Source organism: Aethalodelphis obliquidens, unplaced genomic scaffold, assembly GCF_003676395.1.
Source record: "Aethalodelphis obliquidens isolate GAN/ISIS:26980383/991018 unplaced genomic scaffold, ASM367639v1 scaffold9, whole genome shotgun sequence".
In the NCBI taxonomy this organism is placed as follows: Eukaryota; Metazoa; Chordata; class Mammalia; order Artiodactyla; family Delphinidae; genus Aethalodelphis; species Aethalodelphis obliquidens.
In genome coordinates this window covers 35,351,266-35,367,222 of record NW_020837953.1, presented here as the reverse complement: position 1 = coordinate 35,367,222, position 15,957 = coordinate 35,351,266, and the positions used below count along the sequence as shown (strand labels likewise).

Genomic DNA, 15,957 nt, shown 5'->3' with positions numbered 1-15,957 from the left:
TTTTTTTTTTTTTTTTTTGCGATACACGGGCCTCTTACTGCTGTGGCCTCTCCCTTTGTGGAGCACAGGCTCCGGACGCGCAGGCTCAGAGCCCATGGCTCACGGGCCCAGCCGCTCCACGGCATGTGGGATCTTCCCGGACCGGGGCACGAACCTGTGTCCCCTGCATCGGCAGGCGGACTCTCAACCACTGCGCCACCAGGGTAGCCCCCTTGTCCTTTTATTTTTTTGCAACATCCTGTGAATCTGTAATTATTTCAACATAAAAAGTTGAAAAAATTATAAATGTAAAATTATGCAAAGGGTCTTGAAAGGGCCAGTGCAAGTAAATGGGGCCCAGAGCTTAAGTTTTAGGACCTTTCCAGGGGATCTGCCTCTGACCGATCTTCTGATTTTTGTCAAGAAAAACTAAGAACCTAGACTTTTAGGTGAGGAGTTATCTGAGGCCGCATGCTGTCCGTGGGCTGACAGTTGTGGCCTCTGGCACGCTCTCTGAGATGCAGCCCAGCTCTGCCACCTCCTGAGCTGGCTGGTCCTACCCTCCCCTCCATCACAAATATGGAAACTGAGGCCAAGAGACGGGGCCATGCTGCAGCCAAGGTCAGAGGGCAAGACCGTGGGGAGGCAGGATTTGAACCAGGGTCTCTCTCCCCTCTTCTCCCTGCCCACTGTGCCCAGGTGAGTAGGCCACCCTCAGGGGGAAAGAGAGTCCAGAGACCAAACCCTGGTGGCATGTCCCCTGGAGCATAGCCCTGTCCCTCTTCCTTGTCCCCTGCCCCATCACTTCCTTCCCACCTGCTCTCTCCCCAGGAATCCCAGCTATCCCTGGGACACGAGGACCAAAGGGTCAGAAGGGAGATCCTGGCACACCTGGCTATCCTGGGAAAAATGGTCCCATGGGAACCCCTGGGATTCCAGGGGATCCTGGCAACATGGGACCCCCTGGGGACCCGGGCGATGAGGGCAGGTACAAGCAGAATCACCAGTCAGTATTCACTGTCACACGGCAGACAGTCCAGTTCCCAGCGCCCAACAGCCTGGTCAAGTTCAACTCAGTCATCACAAACCCACAGGGGGATTACGACACGAACACTGGCAAGTTCACCTGCAAACTTCCCGGCCTCTACTACTTTGTCTACTACACGTCACACACGGCCAACCTGTGTGTGCAGCTGTACCGCAACGGTGTCAAGGTGACCACCTTCTGTGACCATATGACCAACACCAAGCAGGTCAGCTCAGGCAGTGTGCTGCTGCGGATGAAGGTGGGCGAGCAGGTGTGGCTGGCGGTCAACGACTACAACGGCATGGTGGGCACCGAGGGCTCCGACAGTGTCTTCTCCGGCTTCCTGCTCTTCCCTGACTAGGGCAGGCAGGCCTGCTCCACTCCCCGGGGCCACCCCATCTCCCTCAGCTTCCCTGCAAGAACCCACTGGGCCACACATCCTTGCTCAGGTCATTCTCGCCACTGGATGGACTCCTCCTCCAGGAAGCCCACTCTGCCCTCCTGCCCTGAGTTCTCTCCCTCCTCCAAGCTCCTTCAGGAGTCACTGCTTTGACACGTAACCAACACCTTCTGATACTGTCATTAGTGTTTTCCAAGTCTTGGAAGAGACAGAGAGATACATGAATAAATAATTAAATCAAAGGCTATGCACGGCTCCGAATCCTCACTGCCAATTCCCTAAGAAGTAGTTCCCTTCATCTTCCACTTTGCCCCTGCCACAGCCATGTGTGGGCTCCAGATTCAGGCATCTAGCTGGTGTTCAGTAAAGCTTGGTGCCAAGGTAGAGACACTCAGCACCATTTGGCCATTTGGGAGGGAGATGATCAAATGTGGCTGAAGGCTGCAAGGGGTCCGCAAGGGGCCATCTGTTGTCACTTGTTTGGGTGAGAGGCACTGCTGTCATTAAAGGTATTCGTGCTCACAGGTAAACGGGAGTGTGTTTGAATTCCCAGACCTATGTTGACCGATGTTGAGTTATGGGAGCGTCCATCACAGGAGGGGTTTGGGCTAAGGCAGGCCCAGCACAGATGAAGGCAAGATGTGCAATGAATTTGTGCTGAATTAATGAGTGAATTGGGGTGAATGAATGAATGAATGAATAGTGGGTAAATGAATGACTAAAAGCAGAGCGAATGAATGAGTAAAACAATCATAATAGCTAACATTTATTGAGCACTCACTATACACCAGGCATTACGCTAACCCACCTATTAAATGATTTAATATTCGTAATTATGCTCTAGGTGGGCATGGATGGGTGAGGGAGAGAGTGAGAATCTGACTCCCGGATGTCTGATTTTCCCCAAATAACTGAGACTCTGGGGGCCCCCAGGAGACCATGCAAAACCACTACTGCCCACAAGCCATCAGGGTTTCACTGTGAGACTCCTGACAGTTGGGCCCAGCTGCCTCCATCCTTGTTGGAGGACCAGGAAGCCGGCCGTAAGCTGCTGCCCTTTCGCTGCACTCACCACGAAAAGGGGTTGACAGTTCAGGTTCAAAAAGATAAAAAGTGTAACTTTCTTGTGCAGATTGAGGGTCTGGCCTCAGAGCCCAGTGAAATCCAAGGCTCACTCAGGCCAGGGAAAATCACCCCTGCCTGATTGGGCTCTCAGCTTGGTTCCACAAGGCCCCACAGAGCTCACAAAGGCATGAGATGGGCTGTAACAGCAGAGGTTGGAGCTCAGCTCTCCAGCCACTGCCATCCACTTTGGCTCCTTTGTTCCTGAAGGAAGCTGTTTCACACCCCCATAGCTTTGCCCATGATGTTCCTTCATTTTGTAGAGCCCCCACCCCACTCATACAAATCCTCCGTCCACTTAGATAATACACACTCAGCTGTCAGGAATCAACATAAAGATCACCTCCTCCATGAAGCCTTCTCTGATTCTCCCCTCCGTGTCCCCACAGCGTCCTCCACCGACATGAACAACAGACTCATGACTTGTTAGAGCCCAGGTTCCCAAATCTGGGGGTGCAAAAAATTACCTGCAGACTTATTTATAAAATAAAAAAACAGATTTCTGGACCCAAGCCTGTTATACAAAGGTTTGGGGAGGACTGCTATTTCCAGCAAGCTACAGGCTGTCTACATCTCAGGAGTGGGTCACAGGACAGCTCTTGGGACTGGGGGAACCTGCATTGACCTGTTTCACCAATCAACCTATTCTGAAACATTGAAAGTTGCTCAAGGTTGATTCAAGGGCGGCAGCGGCTCCAGAGGCAGCAGCGCCAGGTCCCCGTGGAGGTGCTCCTAGAGTTTTCCTGGAGCAGTGGAAGTTCTGACCGCAGGGTCAGGACCGACCAGGTTTGTGTTCTCACCATAGCGCAGGGGCCAGTTCGGTTCCTGTTAGTGCCCTGAGATCTCCCTCATCCCCCTGAGTTTCGGAGAAATGGCTGAAGCTAGTAAGCCCATGAGGAAGAAAACTTCCAAATCTGTTCCTTTGGAGAGGAATAAGAGAGAAAAGGAACAATTCCGTAAACTCTTTATTGGTGGCTTGAGCTCTGAAACCACAGAAGAACGTCTGTGGAACCGCTACCAGCAATGGGGGTATCTCACAGACTGTGTGTTAGTACGGGACCCTGTAAGCCAAAAATCAAGAAGATTTGGTTTTGTCATGTTTTCGTCCGTGGCTGAGGTTGATGCTGTCATGGCTGCCAGACCTCATTCCACGGATGGGAAAACGGTTACTCCCAAACGTGCTGTCCCAGGAGAGGACTAGGGAAAGCCGGGGGCTCTTGTCACTGTGAAGAAGCTGTTTGTTGGTGGAATTGCAGAAGATACTGAGGAACGTCATCTTAGAGATTACTTCGAGAAATATGGAAAAATCAATGCCGTTGAAATAATTACTGATGGGCAGTCAGGCAAGAAAAGAGGTTTTGGGTTTGTTGCTTTTGATGACCATGATCCCGTGGGTAAGGTTGTGTTGCAGAAAAATCATACCGTCAATGGTCATCATGCAGAAGTAAGAAAGGCCTTGTCTAGACAAGAAATGCAAGAAGGCCCATGTTCTAGAAGTGGAAGAGGAAGAAATGCTGGTTTTGTATATTTTCATGGTGGTGGTGGAAAGTTTGGAGCAGGAAACTTTGGAGGAAGGAACTTTACAGGAGGATCTGACGGATATGGAAGAGGACATACATTTGGGGATGGCTATCATGGGTCTGGAGGAGGACCTGGAGGTGGCAATTTGGGGGGTAGCCCTGGGCATGGAGGAGGGCGAGGAGGATATGGTGGTGGATATGGCTACCAGGATGGGAGCTCCAGAGCTGGTTATGACAACTATAGAAGGAGGAATTATGGAAATCAAAATTACAGTGATTGGGACTTCCCTGGTGGCACAGTGGTTAAGAATCCGGCTGCCAATGCAGGGGACATGGGTTCGAGCCCTGGTCTGGGAGGATCCCACATGCTGCGGAGCAACTGAGTCCTTGTGTCACAACTGCTGAGCCTGTGCTCTAGAGCCCGCAAACCACAACTACCGAAGCCTACATGCCTAGAGCCCATGCTCCGCAATGGAGAGTAGCCCCTGCTCGCAGCAACTAGAGAAAGCCTGCACGCAGCAACGAAGACCCAACACAGCCAAAAATAAATAAATAAAATTAAAAGAAAAATTACAGTGATTTGGAGGATTATAAGCAGAAACCTTCCAAGTACGAATTACTGAAGAGTGGAAAACTGAGTGGTAGCAGGAACATGGGGGGATCATACAGTGGAGGAAGCTATGGTCCAAGAGGCAATGGAGGAAGTGGGGGTTATGGACAGACAAGATGATACTGAGCTTCTTATTTGCCATGGGCTTGACTGTATAAATAGAGAATTAGAGCCCAGAGGTAACAGAAGAGCTTTAGGTTATCGAAATAACAGTGTTCAGGAAACTCTTATCTCAGTCATGCAGGGATATGGGAGAAGACACCAGAGCAGGTACACAGAGCCATTTTGTGAGTGGACTCAATTATGTAAGAACATTACCTTCCTGTGGAGGAAAGACTATAAAAAATGCTTTTGAAACAGTTTCTTAGCTTTTGAATTGTTGTGTCTTTCCAGTGGTCTCTATAAAAGTGTGGAAGAATCCCTTCTTTGATAATGTCAAATTTCAAAGTTTTGGGTGACGTGTGAAACCGTTTTCAAGATTTTTCTCAAAGTTTTGAAAGACTATTAGCCAGAATCATGGTGTAATAAGACATAACATCATTCTTCTAAAAAAATCGATTTCGTGTGTAGAGTTAAGAAGCTGTTGTACATTTAAGATTTAATAAAATAATTCTAAAGGTAAAACAGTAGTAGTTTGTCCTCTTCGATAATTTTGCACTTTTAGATTTTACCTTTTAAATGTTTTTCTTGTTTTATGATATCAAATTTTGAAGTGTAATGATATGACTTACCTATATTATGAAATGGTTACCAAAAAAACCTTTTTCTTCTTGTGATGAATAGGATTTACTGCCTAAACAACTTTGATAGTATCCTACAGCTGTGCTAATTTTGGTCTTCTTGTACATTCCATCTTTTGTAACGGTGAGTAACCTGTCAGGTATCTATTGGTCATTTGTATATCTTCTTTGGATAAATGTCGATTCAGTTCCTTAGTCTATATTATAGTTTGATTATTTGCTATTGTGGCGTATGAGTTTTTGTTGTACATTACCTGTTTTGTATTTATTTATCTTATAACTGGAAGTTTGTACCTTTGAACAACCTTTATCCTGTATTTCCTCCCACCAATTTTCTGCTGCTGGGAGCCACAAGCATGATGCATGATTCTTTTTCTGTGAGTTTAATCATTTTTTTCGGGATTTCACAAATAAATATGATCATACAAAAAAAGAAGGGTTTGGGGAGGACAGAGACATGGGTGGGTGGACGGTCTGCCAGGTGAAGTCAATGTACGAGGTCCACCACCTGGCTTTTCTGCACTTATTTCCTTACAGGTCTGCATCCCTCACTGGACTGTGAGCATCCTTGAGGGCGGGGCCCCTTTGATACAGGCCAGACGCATAGTAGGGGCCTGGGAAATGTGTCAGATGAGAAGGAAGGAGAGATGAAGACACACACACACACACACACACACACACACACACACACACAGCAATAACAGAGGCCAGGGCCTAGGAACTCGGCCTGGTCCACAGAGTCTGAGAGCCTCTGGCAGGGACAAGGCGGGGGTCACGGGGCCGCTCCACTCACAGCTCACCTCCAGCAGCTACTTAGCAGCCCACCCGGCAATGCCGCAAGTGACACATCTTTCTTCTCATTTCTCTTTTGTTTAAAAAATCAGTGCACCGTTTATGTAGGCCACGGTGTCAGACCAGAAACCTGTATTTCGGAAACGACCATTTTTCTTTTCCATAATTGTTTCCTTGTTGTTCTCTCTTTGCCAGGAGAGACAGGCCTTTGAAAATGCCAGCTTGTCTGCTTGGCCGAGGGGAGCTGGGGGAGGGCTTTTAAGGCAGGTAGCAAGGGTGGGACAGGAGCTAGTACGAGGCAACCCAAGGACCGGGGGGCCTCTTTCACACCACGGGATGTGCAAGGGTCTTAGGCTTCTCTTCCACCCTCTGTAGGGATTGTCCCCTCTCTATCAGGGTTGCAAGCCAGCGTTTTAAGGGAACAGAGACCAGCTGGCTCTCACTCAGGGGCCAAGGGTCTCCCTAGCTCCTGACCCCTAATCCAGGCATGGCTCCTGTGCCTCCAGGCTCCAAGATTTCTGTCTTCTCTTCAGAGAAATCACACGACTCCCAGGTTTGTCTTGGGTGCCTATTCAGGGCTGGGCACTCAGCTAGGCCCTGGACATGCAGGGTTACCTCACTGACCCCACAATCACCCCAGGAGGGGGTGCCCATGCCCCTGACTCATATACGGGGAAACTGAGGTCAATAAACACACCTGAGGCCACATAGCTAGAAAGAGGTCGGCCTGGGATTCAAACTTAGGAGAGGGGCTTCCCTGGTGGCACAGTGGTTGAGAGTCCGCCTGCCGATGCAGGGGACGCGGGTTCGTGCCCCAGTCCGGGAAGATCCCACATGCCACGGAACGGCTGGGCCCGTGAGCCATGGCCACTGAGCCTGCGCGTCCGGAGCCTGTGCTCCGCAACGGGAGAGGCCACGACAGTGAGAGGCCCGCGTACCGCAAAAAAAAAAAACAAAAAAAAAAACTTAGGAGGGGCTGATTCCAAAGCCCATGCCCTGACCCCCCCCCAACCCTGCTGCTTCCTGTTCTTAGGCTCATCCTGTTTCTACCCCAAATTCAAGCCCATCTTTTCCCATTTTTACCAGCCACCAAATCATTGGAGGGTCTATAGTTGGCTGAACCCAGAGACCCTTGGGTTTTATCACACGAGTCTCTTCTTTCCCTATCACCCTCGGCAGTAAACACTTAATTTCTGCCAAGAAGCATCCACAAGCCCAACGATTTTCTCTCTCTAAGCACAGATATCAAGAGAGCCCTCCTGACCTACGGCAGCTCCTGGGACTTGCTGGGCAACCATCCCTGAGAGGGGCATCACGTTGCTTCAGACACAGCCTCGGTAAGAGGGCTGCTATCCCGGTGCCAGGGATGCCCGACTCCAAGTCCTGCATCTGCCACTAGTGAGAGGTGTGGGCTCCAGCAGCTACTTCTTGTGCCATTCATCACAGGAGCAATGAAACCACTGTGTCACTTGATGTGTAATACCAGTCTCCCCCGGGAGAAGAGACACCCCACGGGGCAGGACCCAGGGCTGATTGGCTTGTGGCTCTATCGCTGGAGTACATAGCGGCTCACGATAAATATTTGCTGAACAGTGCTCTCTCCCCTCTGGGCCTTGGTTTCCCCATATATAAAATGAGCGGCACGGGCTGGGTGACCTGCAAGCCCCTCTCCTGTCCTAACTTGCTGTGATGCCAGGATCAACAAGCAACAGGCTCCTGGCTGTGCCAATTACAGTCTTCAGCCACAGGTCTGCTGGAAGTAGAGGAAGGGGTATAAGCAAATCATGACCACATTTAAAATTCATTTTTCATTATTAGATTATTTTCTGAGAACAGGGAAAGAGCCGGGGTGTAGAAGGGAAAGAAAGCAGAAGATGAGCCCAGAAAGGGGAGGCCTGGGACATGGTATGATATTAACAATTAACATGTGCACTGCACTTTACAGTTTACCCTCCTCTTTCTCCACTATCCCATCTGAGCCCCCCAGTGCAATCTGTAGAGCAAGTGCAATTATGGTCCCACCATATGGCAGAGGAAATGGGGGCTCCCTGGGCTTCCCTTGGCTGAGAATGTTTAGTTGGTAAGTGGCAGAGCCAGCATACGAATCAAGGTTCCTGACTCCAAATCCAGCCCTCGGGCACCAGGGCAGCCATGTTTCCATTTCATTGAGGAACACCCATGTTCCTGAAGAAATGCATGAGGTCAGGGGCCTTGGCAGGCAAGCCCCTGGTTGTGGACGTTCTCCCGGAACAGCCCGGTTCCCCCACAGCTGCTGAGCTGGCAAAACCAAACTGGCACCCACCCGTCCTACTTACAGTAAATCCCTCCAGATTGCGGAAACGGGACCTGAAACTGCCTGAGGACAGCAGAACAGGGTGAGAGCGGGGTGACAGGGAGGGGGGCCGGCCTGCTGGGCCCCTGGGAGGGGACCGTCAGGGGAAGGCCCTTGTTCTCGCTGGAGAATGGAACTTCCGCTTTGGACTGAGAACAGGAGGCTCCCAGCTGCCTGTCCCACTGCTGCCCAGCCCAGCGGCATCAGAGGACGCCAGGTTCCCAGGTGAGGATGGGGCTTGGCACCTGGGGGGACTGGCGGGCAGGACCAATATGGTAGAGGGTGGTGATTCCCAAAGTATAGGCCCTGCAACCCCTGCCTCAGAGCCACCTGGAGTGTCTGACAGTGAGGATTCCTGGGCCCAAGCTCAGACCTCGGGAGTCAAACTCTCTGGGGGTCAGCTTGGGAGTCTGCTGCTACCTGGGGTCCCAGGTAATGGGGAGGCGCCAGGATAAAGGCTTTGGGGTCACCAAGACTGGAGCTGAGCCCTGCTTCTGTCTCTCAGGTGCTGGTGATCTGGGCCAAGCCACATGACCCCTCTCAGCCTGGACCCTCTCCGGGGATATCAGAACCTTTCAGGGCTGCTGTGAGCCCTAAAGGATATACCAGCTCAGCCAGCGCTTAGCACACTACCTGGTGCAAGATATGTCAGAGGCAGGGATGCAATTAGAACCCAGGTTCCCCTCTGCTCAGCCCAGCATTTCTCCAGCACCCGCCTTCTCTTATTTCCTCACAGTCAGATGAGAAAGCTCAGCTTGACTCTTTCAAGGAAATGATTTGACTTGCAGGCGGAGTTGTGATGAGTTGTTAGTCAGTACTGATACCGCTCAGTAAGGCTTGTGAAGGAGGGTGTGGGGTCGGGCACTGCACTAGGGACCTGGCTCCTTCTAGGTTCCCTCGCGTGTAATCCTCTGGCAGCTCTGTCAGGTTGAAATTAACTTTGCCAAAGGCTCAGAGAGAGGTTAAGGCACTTGCCTGAAGTCCTGCAGCGAGGCAGCAGCAGAGCGGGAGTTCAAGGTCAAGTTGGCCTGACTCCAAGTCAGGGGGAAAGGGGCTCTTGGGGCTGGAAGGAGATGGAAGGGCGGCTGATATGGGGAACGTGTGAGGAGCCAGGCTGACGGCGGTGACAGGCGGTAAAGGCAGGGGGTTGTCACCGGATGAGCTTTGAGTCCTCGCCCAAGTCTGAGACTCGCTGGCCCCTGAAATGGGCCAGAACCCAGATCTCCCCACTAACCCCCCCCACCTCCGGCTCCCCCGAAAAAGCCCAAGTCTCATCATGGGTCAGGACCCTGCTCCCCTCAACCCCCCACCCCCCGGCAGGTGGCCAGGGCTCCCCACCCCTGCGCTGCCTGCACCTGAGAGACCTCCTCTCCCTGAGCCCAATCTCCCAAAGGGACCAGATTCTTTTTTACTTTTCCAAGCATCCTCCGTTGTGTCCTGAAACCTGGGGACTCTCAGATGATAGTGATAATAAAAAAACTAGCTAATATTCACTAAGCACTTCCAACATGTCGGGCTGTCGTGAGCCCTAACGCATCTGTCCTGCCGCCAACGCTGTGAGGTAGAGATTACTATTATCTCCCTTTTACAGAAGGGGAAGCTGTGGTCGGAGAGAAGCAACTGGCCTAAGGCCCATAGCTAAGAAGGGGCACAGGCCTGGTTTGGACCCTGGCAGTGTCCCTTTCCTTATGACACTCCAGCCCTCTCACCTTTGGTGAATGTTTGCTGCCAAACAACAGCAACAATAATAGTAATGATAAAAGCCATCACCAAGCCATCACCACGCACCAGCCCACAACCAGCACTGCTCTAAGTACAACCCAGGCTGTAGCTCCTTCTGTCAGGCTGTCTGGCTCCAAAGCCCATGTTTTAACCACCAGGTAGGGAGGCCTCTTGATGTAACATCCCGTGGTGTTTGGATGGGTTTGAATGGGGAGCGGGTTTGAATCTCAGCCACAGCGGGGCTGCGTGACCTTGATCGAGGTTCCCGCCCTCTCCACTGCCCAGTTTCTTCGTCTGTGAAATGAGAAAGCAGGGGTGCTTTCCCAGAGGGCTGCTGTAAGGACCAAATTAAATGAGAGAATGTGGCCCGTGAAGTGTTTGGCACAGAGCCTGGCACCTGCTAAGCGCCCGACACATTGATTATTCAGGGTGTCAAATTGTCATTGTGCAAAACCTCCAGCCAGATAAGCAGGATCGTCCCCAGAGCCACCCTCTCTTGGGAGCGTGACAGAGCCTAAGCCGGTCACTCGTGGCCCTGGTCGCACCCACATTTGCAGCCCCCCTTTCCTTGTTACCCGGTACAGCCCCTGGTCTAATTCAGCTCCTGGTCTGAGCCATGAACTGATTAGGAGACCAAGGGGGCTGGGGCTGACTTTCTGAGCACATGAGCCCCACATCAGCAGGTTTTTCTGGGCTGGCACAGGCCTCACGAGGCAGAGGGGGCAGGGGTCTGGCCACAGCCCCACCATCAGCCAGCTCACTGGGTGATCTGGGGAGGGCTGTTTTCTAATGTTTCATCTCAGTTTCCTCATCGGCAAGGTGGGAAAATAATCTCAACCCACTTCCCTGGAGTGCTGTGAGCATCAGACAACCCCAGCTACGGGTCTGAGCTAGAGCCCAAAGCCCTATGGTTCTTCCCCAGCCATGGCCTCACCTGGCTCCCCACGGTTATCTTGGGAGAAGAGCAGGGACCTCTATGCTCTTCTATTTTAAGAGCAGGAAACTGCTCAGACTTGGTGGGCTGAGGGGCTATGAGGGAAGGCTTCCTGGAGGAAAAACGCCCTGACCTGGGCCTGGAAAGATGGAGAGAATTTGCATCTGGGCAGAGGTGGAATGGGCTGCCTCAGAAGGTAATGAGCTTCCCATCACTGAGATGGTACAAGTCATGGACGGAAGGAGCCTTGGCAGAGATGTTATTGAGGAGACTTAACAGTAGGCTGAGGCTCCCTCAAGAAGTTAAACACAGAATTACCATAAGACCCAGTAATTCCACTCCTGAGTATATACTCAAGAACTGAAAACAAGTTTCAAACAAATCCTTGTACATGAATGTTCACATTAGCACTAGTCACAGTCGGCAGAAGGTGGAAACTTCCCAAATGCCCAACAATGATGAATGGATAGGGCTTCCCTGGTGGCGCAGTGGTTGAGAGTCCTGCCGATGCAGGGGACACGGGTTCGTGCCCCGGTCCGGGAAGATCCCACATGCCGTGGAGCGGCTGGGCCCGTGAGCCATGGCCGCTGATCCTGCACGTCCGGAGCCTGTGCTCCGCAACGGGAGAGGCCACAACAGTGAGAGGCCCACGTACCGCAAAAAAAAATAATAATAATGAATGGATAAACAAATTGTGATATGTCCATACAATGGAATATTATTAAGCCATAAGGAGGAATGAAGTACTGATCCATGCTACAATGTAGACGAACCTCAGAAACATTATGCAATGAAATCAGCCAGACACAGAAGTTCACACAGTGTATGTAATTCCACTTATACGAAATATCCCGAATAGGTAAGTCCGTAGAGTCATAAAGCTGATTGGCGGTTGTCAGGGACTGAGGGGGGAAGTGGGATTTGGGGGTAACTACTTAATGAGTACAGAATATTATTGGGGTGTTATTGAAGTGATGGAAATAGTTTGGAACTAGAGAGAAGTGGCGGTTGTACAGCATTGTGAGTGTGCTAAAGGTCACTGAAATGTTCACTTTAAAATGGTGACGCTTGTGCTATGTGAATGTCACCTCGATTTAAAAAAGAAAGAAAGAAGCAGCTAAGGGCTGGACTAGATGAATTTTAAGGTCCCTTCTGTCCTGAGAATCGATGCCATGGGCACTGGCCATGCTGACCAGCTCAAGACAGCCCAGGGCTTCTTCCTCGTTCCCCAGATTAGGAAGGGGCAAGCATCGTCCTCTCACCGGGGCCCACAGCCTTTGGAGGGACCTGAGAATATTCTGCCAGAAGAGGTGGCCTGGTGCGCTGGCAGGGACACTGGCTTCCATGCCACACAGGCCTGGGTTTGAGTCCTGGCTGCAGTCCTTCCTGTGTTACCCTGAGCAAGTGACTTGGCCTCCCTGAACCTCAGTCTCCTCTTCGGTGTAGAAAAATTGGTTCTTCCATGCAGGGCTGCTCTGAGGATGTAACGTGGCCCGCTGTGGAAGCAGCATAGGCAGCCCGAATTCAGAAGTTCTAATGACTGAGAACACTTGGAATAAAATCCCAAACCACAGCTATCAAGACCCCGACGTCCGGTCCTCCGACCCCTGACTCCCCTCTGGCTACACTGGCCTCCCTGCTGGTCCTCGACATTTCTGACTCTGTGCTGCCTCTGGCCCTTTGCCCTCCCTGTCCTTTCCTCCTGGAACATTCTTGCCCCAGCTCTGTCTGAACCTTCAGGTCTCGGTCTAAACATCACGTCTCAGAGATGCCTCCCTTGTATAAAAACACTTTCTTGGTTCGGGCTTCCCTGTGGCACAGTGGTTGAGAGTCCGCCTGCCGATGCAGGGGACACGGGTTCGTGCCCCGGTCCGGGAGGATCCCACGTGCCTTGGAGCGGCTAGGCCCGTGAGCCATGGCTGCTGGGTCTGCGTGTCCGGAGCCTGTGCTCCGCAACGGGAGAGGCCGCAACAGTGAGAGGCCCGCGTACCACAAAAAAAAAAAAAAAAAACTTTCCTGGTGGGAATGTCTATAGACTTTCCTGGTGGGAGGACTTCCCTCACAAAACCAGCCCTCCAGGGAGCCTTTCATTTCAGCCAGGGCACTCACCACGGCCTATAACTAGTTCTATTGACTTGTATGTTGACCTGTTTATCGTCTCCCAGACTGTCAGCTCCATGAGGGCAGGGACCACATCTGTCTTGTTCATCAGCGAATCTCCAGCGCCCAGAACAGGGTCCGGGGGATAAGGCACTCAGTGAACACAGGAACAAGTGAAGGAATGAATGAACAAACCGTGGCCGTAACCTACCACATCTTCTTGTCCCCCGCCGCCACACACACAGGAAGCAGCTGAGCAGGGCCATGATGAAGACCCCGCGGGGCAGCGTCCCAGTGCTGCTGCCGCTGGTGCTCCTGAGTCTGCTGCACGTCTCCCGGGCCCAGAGTGGCTGCATTGGGCACCCGGCCATCCCTGGCATCCCGGGCATCCCCGGGGCACCGGGCTCCGACGGCAAACCAGGGACTCCAGGGATAAAGGGAGAGAAAGGTACTGTGGACTTTGGGAACAGACTAGTGTCACTGACCAAGGCCCCATCTCCTACCTCCCAAGTCCCAGTTGCCCACCTTAGGGATTGCAAAACACTTGCAAATCCATCAGCTTGCTGAGCCCTCCACAATAACTTTGCAAGGAAGGAATTCTGATTCCCATTTTACAGATGGGAAGACTGATGTCCGAAAGGCTACTGACTTGCTCAAGGGAACCCAGTAAATGTTGAGGCTGAGGCCAAACCATGGCTCTCTTACCACTAAATCCACTGCAGTCACACAGTCCTGGGTTGTTACCTCCAGGGTAGGTGGCTTTGCCTCTCTGAATTGCTATTTCCTCACCTGTAAAATGTGGATAATGATTCTTTGTCAGAGTTGTCACAGGGTTCAAATGAGACTTCCTGCCATAAAACCCTCCTGTAAGATGTAGTTCATGTGTTCATTTAACCATAGCCTTCCGCTCTCTTCACATAATCTCACAATCCCACAAAATATCCCCATTTTACAGATGAGGAAGCTGAGCCTTGGAGAATGTGACTCAGTCAAGGTGACCCAACTAATAATGGCAGATGTGACATGAGAAACACATCTGCCTGTCCCCTGAGCCCCTGTTCACAGCCACTATACTCTGCCACGCTACTGGAAAAGGTTTTATCTTGTGTTCTGCCAAACCAAGGAGGAGTAGCTGCTTGGAGTGGTGGAGTGAGAAGGATTCTAATACTCACTTCCAGCTTCAGCAAGAAAGAATGTGTGATTGATGAGGGATATGGGCCATCAGGGAGGGGGTGGAGAGGGATAGCACATGTGCCCAGAATTCCTGATCCCTGCTCCAGGCTTAAGCCTGTATGAGCTGGCGAGGAGGGCAGGTCCAGCACCTTCCTGAGGGAGACGCCACTCCCCAACCCACGGGCATCGGTCCCCATTACTGTCAAGCACGTCTCAGACTCAGAAAGCTGGGCTGGAAGGAGACTCGGGGGCCCTCCCCGACATCCCGTCCTCTTGTTCACACATGGGGAGATGAGGCCCAGAGAAAAGCGGGGACCTGTCTGAGGTTATGCAGCCAGGCTCCCTGCCTCCCAGCCCAGCTCCTTCCGGGTTCTCAGCGATCTCTGGCCCCCTCATATCTCTTGTCTCTGCCTTCCAGGGCTGCCGGGGCTAGCTGGAGACCACGGTGAGCTTGGAGAGAAGGGGGACCCAGGGTTTCCTGGGATTCCAGGAAAAGTCGGCCCCAAGGGCCCCGTTGGCCCCAAAGGTGCCCCAGGGCCTCCCGGAGCCCAGGGCCCCAAGGGCGACTCAGGAGACTACAAGGCCACGCAGAAAATCGCCTTCTCAGCCACACGCACCATCAACAGCCCCCTGAGGCGGGACCAGGTCATCCGCTTCGACCACGTGATCACCAACACCAACAACAACTACGAGTATCGAAACGGCAAGTTCACGTGCAGGGTGCCTGGCCTCTACTACTTCACCTACCATGCCAGCTCTCGAGGGAACCTGTGCGTAAACCTCATGCGGGGCCGGGAGGAGACACAGAAGGTGCTCACCTTCTGCGACTATGTCCACAACACCTTCCAGGTCACCATGGGCAGCGTCGTGCTCAAGCTGGGGCTGGGGGAGACCGTCTTCCTGCAGGCCACCGACAAGAACGCCCTGGTAGGCATCGATGGGGCCAACAGCATTTTCACCGGGTTCCTGCTCTTCCCAGATGCAGAGGTGTGACCTGTGGGTCCAATTTACCCCCTCCCCTGCCAGCCACGCTCTCTTTACCCCCAACACCAGCCCCCACCTGGCCAAAACACACAGTAGGGCTCCACGGATATTGCTGAATGAATGAGTAAATAAACTTTTCAAGGCCAAGGGACAGTGGTCTAATTCAAATCTGTGTCCCAGCGACTGGCACATAGTAGGTGCTCAGAAATATTGCTTGAACGCTGCTTGAATGACTGAACAATGAATGAATGAATGAGCTCTGAAAGCAGAAGCTCTATCTAGTTGGTGGTGACTGGAGGGCCAGACTTTGTGTCCAGCTCTGTGCCAGACGCACAGTGGGAGATGGGGAGGGAACACCATCTGTTGAGCACGTATATGCTCAAAACACTGGGCTAGACCCTTTCCCCCTTCTCTCATTAATCCTCGCACGCATCCTTGGAGATAGGTTAAATCATGCCCAATTCACAGATGAGAAAACTGAGGATCAGAGGGATGAAGGGATTGCCCTCGATCCCACAGAAG

At 52.0% G+C, this 15,957-nt stretch overlaps 2 protein-coding genes and 1 pseudogene across 2 annotated transcripts in view; all 3 read left to right on the top strand.

Moving 5' to 3' along the window:
* Positions 1–1,653, top strand: part of C1QC (complement C1q C chain) — a 5,295-nt gene extending 3,642 nt beyond the window's left edge. Inside the window, exon 3 of the mRNA XM_027109810.1 lies at positions 811–1,653. Within this exon, the coding sequence (XP_026965611.1) occupies positions 811–1,367 (557 nt within the window). The 3' untranslated portion in view covers positions 1,368–1,653. The remainder of the gene's footprint in view (positions 1–810) is intronic.
* Positions 1,654–3,399: 1,746 nt separating this feature from the next.
* LOC113621456 (heterogeneous nuclear ribonucleoproteins A2/B1 pseudogene) lies at positions 3,400–5,970 on the top strand (annotated as a pseudogene).
* A 2,653-nt stretch (positions 5,971–8,623) lies between these two features.
* Positions 8,624–15,578, top strand: C1QB (complement C1q B chain). The gene is made up of 3 exons (XM_027109809.1): positions 8,624–8,747; positions 13,524–13,726; positions 14,870–15,578. Exons 1-3 carry the CDS (start codon positions 8,653–8,655, stop codon positions 15,442–15,444), a joined length of 873 nt encoding a protein of 290 aa, XP_026965610.1. The 5' UTR covers positions 8,624–8,652; the 3' UTR covers positions 15,445–15,578.
* The last annotated feature ends 379 nt before the right edge of the window (positions 15,579–15,957 follow it).

Bases quoted from the DNA above. Each gene is read 5' to 3' on its own strand.
- C1QB (XM_027109809.1), top strand. From the start codon at position 8,653: ATGGAACTTCCGCTTTGGACTGAGAACAGGAGGCTCCCAGCTGCCTGT. The intron at 8,748-13,523 runs GTGAGGATGGGG...CCACACACACAG, and splicing joins AGAGGACGCCAGGTTCCCAG to GAAGCAGCTGAGCAGGGCCA. The intron at 13,727-14,869 runs GTACTGTGGACT...TCTGCCTTCCAG, and splicing joins AGGGATAAAGGGAGAGAAAG to GGCTGCCGGGGCTAGCTGGA.